At 43.2% G+C, this 2869-nt stretch overlaps 1 protein-coding gene across 4 annotated transcripts in view; it reads left to right on the top strand.

The window, feature by feature from the left end:
- The window catches only part of ICA1L (islet cell autoantigen 1 like), an 89887-nt gene extending 87242 nt beyond the window's left edge, over positions 1–2645 (top strand). For 2 of the 4 annotated variants that reach the window (XM_075317612.1, XM_075317611.1), the window contains one exon: positions 2396–2645. In XM_075317612.1, coding sequence (XP_075173727.1) covers positions 2396–2511 — 116 coding nt within the window. In that variant the 3' untranslated portion in view covers positions 2512–2645. The remainder of the gene's footprint in view (positions 1–2395) is intronic. The other 2 variants (XM_075317615.1, XM_075317614.1) reach the window with 1 other exon arrangement.
- Positions 2646–2869: the final 224 nt, after the last annotated feature.

The raw sequence follows: 2869 nt of genomic DNA, 5'->3' as shown, positions 1-2869 counted from the left end.
TGTGCGACGCACAAAAGGTGAATGGATGGACTCTGCATGCCTGGTTCCCACCACGAAGCATGGAGGAAGTGTGATGGTGTGGGGGTGCTTTGCTGGTGACACTGTTGGGGATTTATTCAAAATTGAAGGCATAATGAACCAGCATGTCTACCACAGCATCTGGCAGCGTCATGCTATTCCATCCGGTTTGTGTTTAGTTGGACCATCATTTATTTTTCAACAGAACAGTGACCCCAAACACACCTCCAGGCTGTGTAAGGGCTATTTGACTAAGAAGGAGAGTGACTGGGTGCTACGCCAGATGACCTGGCCTCCACAGTCACCAGACCTGAATCCAATCGAGATGGTTTGGGGTGAGCTGGACCGCTGAGTGAAGGCAAAAGGGCCAACGAGTGCTAAGCATCTTTGGGAACTCATTCAAGACTGTTGGAAAACCATTTCCGGTGACTACCCCTTGAAGCTCATCAAGAGAATTCACTGGTCTAATGTGCATTGCTTGTGTTCTTTAGCCCCAACAAGTCTCTTCTGCTTGTTGCCTGTCCTTAGCAGTGGTTTCCTAGCAGCTATTTTACCATGAAGGCCTGCTGCACAAAGTCTCTTCTTAACAGTTGTTCTAGAGATGTGTCTGCTGCTAGAACTCTGTGTGGCATTGACCTAGTCTCTAATCTGAGCTGCTGTTAACCTCCAATTTCTGAGGCTGGTGACTCGGATAAACGTATCCTCCGCAGCAGAGGTGACTCTTGGTCTCCCTTTCCTGGGGCGGTCCTCATGTGAGCCAGTTTCTTTGGAGCGTTTGATGTTTTTTTGCCACTGCACTTGGGGACACTTTCAAAGTTTTCTGACTGACCTTCATTTCTTAAAGTAATTATGTCCACTCGTTTTTCTTTACTTAGAATTTGTATTATGGCAAGAAAAAAAGCAGCTAAAAGTCTATTCAGAAAGACTATCAGCTGTGTATCCACCAGACTGCTGCACAACACAACTGATGGTCCCAACCCCATTTATAAGGCAAGAAATCCCACTTATTAAACCTGACAGGGCACACCTGTGAAGTGAAAACCATTTCCGGTGACTACCTCTTGAAGCTCATCAAGAGCATGCCAAGAGTGTGCAAAGCAGTAATCAAAGCAAAACATGGCTACTTTGAAGAACCTAGAATATAAGATATATTTTCAGTTGTTTCACACTTTTGTTAAGTATTTCATTCCACATGTGTTAATTCATAGTTTTGATACCTTCAATGTGAATCTACAATTTTCAGAGTCATGAAAATAAAGAAAACTCTTTGAATGGGGTGTGTCCAAACTTTTGGTCTGTACTGTACGTAATACAGGGCTCCATAAACTGCTATGGTCATTCTATTCAGGTCTGTACATCGGTTGTACCGAACTATAAGGCTTTGTTCACACAGGGCGTTTTTGCTTAGGCTTTTTTTCTGCAGCAAAACCTCATCTTTTGCCAGGAAATAACCTACGGTTTTGCCGCACTTTTTGTTCCCATGGTTTTGCACTTCCACATTGATTTGTATGGGGGTATAACCATTGCAAAAACGGTGAAAAGAATTGACATGCTCAAGCTTTCAAAAACGGAGAAAAAACCAAGGTGGTTGACAAAACAGTCAAAAAAACAAAATATAGGCGATTTTGTGTGTGTGCATGAGATTTCTGGAATCTCATAGGTTTTGCTGGGACTGTGAAGGCAGCATTTTACTAGCATGGATATGTAAAAATAAACAAGCCCAAAGGTCATGCTAAAAATCGCAGCAAGAATGCCCTGTGTGAGCATAGCCTAAGGCCCGTTTCACACACCTGACATTTCACCATATTGTCGGATCCGGCACACTCCAGTACATTGTAATACTGTACAATGGCATTGCGGCAAGCTCCGGTCACATGACAGCATGTGACTGGAGGTTGCCGCGATGTCATTGTACTGTATTGCACTGTACTGGAGTGTGCCGGATCCGGCAATCCGGCGAAATGCTGGATGTGTGAAACGGGTCTAAAACAATGACCGATAAATGGCCAAATTATCACAAAGTGCAATCAGCATTGCAGCTACCTATAAGGTCAACATTCATTGCAGGTAATTGCAGATATTACACCATCTGCTATGAGATTGGATATAAATTTTCTTTTCTGTATTTTTACATTTTTTAGTTATTTGTACACAAGCCATTTAGTATTTTTCATGTAATCTTGAACTGTTAAGGTAAGGGTGAAAACATTAATGGCAAGTGAATCACATAGATGTAATATAAGAAGTGAGGCTAATGACCCTGGCAGTTCCTCGTCTGAGGCTGTACACAAGTTATAGACATTTCAAGCAGCAGGAAGCCAGCGATTGTTTGCCCAATTCCCATTGTTGCAGTTCATTTGTATTGTTTTTCTTACAGACCCAAAAGCAGGAAATTCAGACATGTCGGCATGGTTAAACATGTTTGCAGATCTTGACCCGCTCGCAAGCCTTGGTGCCACCAGCCACTCAGACAATGAACTGTTCAGTGCGTGACAGGAAACGGGATGAGGTGTGACGTGAAAGGATCCTTGTTGTGGAGTCTTGAACTCTAATACACAAGAATACTTTTTGAATCCTGCAGGAGATTAACAAATTACTAAAGGCTGCTTTACACACAACGATATCGCTAGCGATCTCGTTAGCGATGTGACATGCCAGATCGTAGATACGATTTGCCGAGATCGCACATAGGTCGTTTTGTGACCGGCGCTACAAAAAACGACCTATGTGCAATCTCGGCAAATCGTATCTACGATCTGGCATGTCACATCGCTAACGAGATCGCTAGCGATATCGTTGTGTGTAAAGCAGCCTTTAAAGTGCTTTTAATGACGTTCTTGTCCGTTCCCAG

This window comes from Anomaloglossus baeobatrachus, chromosome 7 (assembly GCF_048569485.1).
Source record: "Anomaloglossus baeobatrachus isolate aAnoBae1 chromosome 7, aAnoBae1.hap1, whole genome shotgun sequence".
In the NCBI taxonomy this organism is placed as follows: Eukaryota; Metazoa; Chordata; class Amphibia; order Anura; family Aromobatidae; genus Anomaloglossus; species Anomaloglossus baeobatrachus.
Note: the sequence above shows the minus strand (reverse complement) of the source record. Positions and strands in the feature narration are given on the sequence as shown.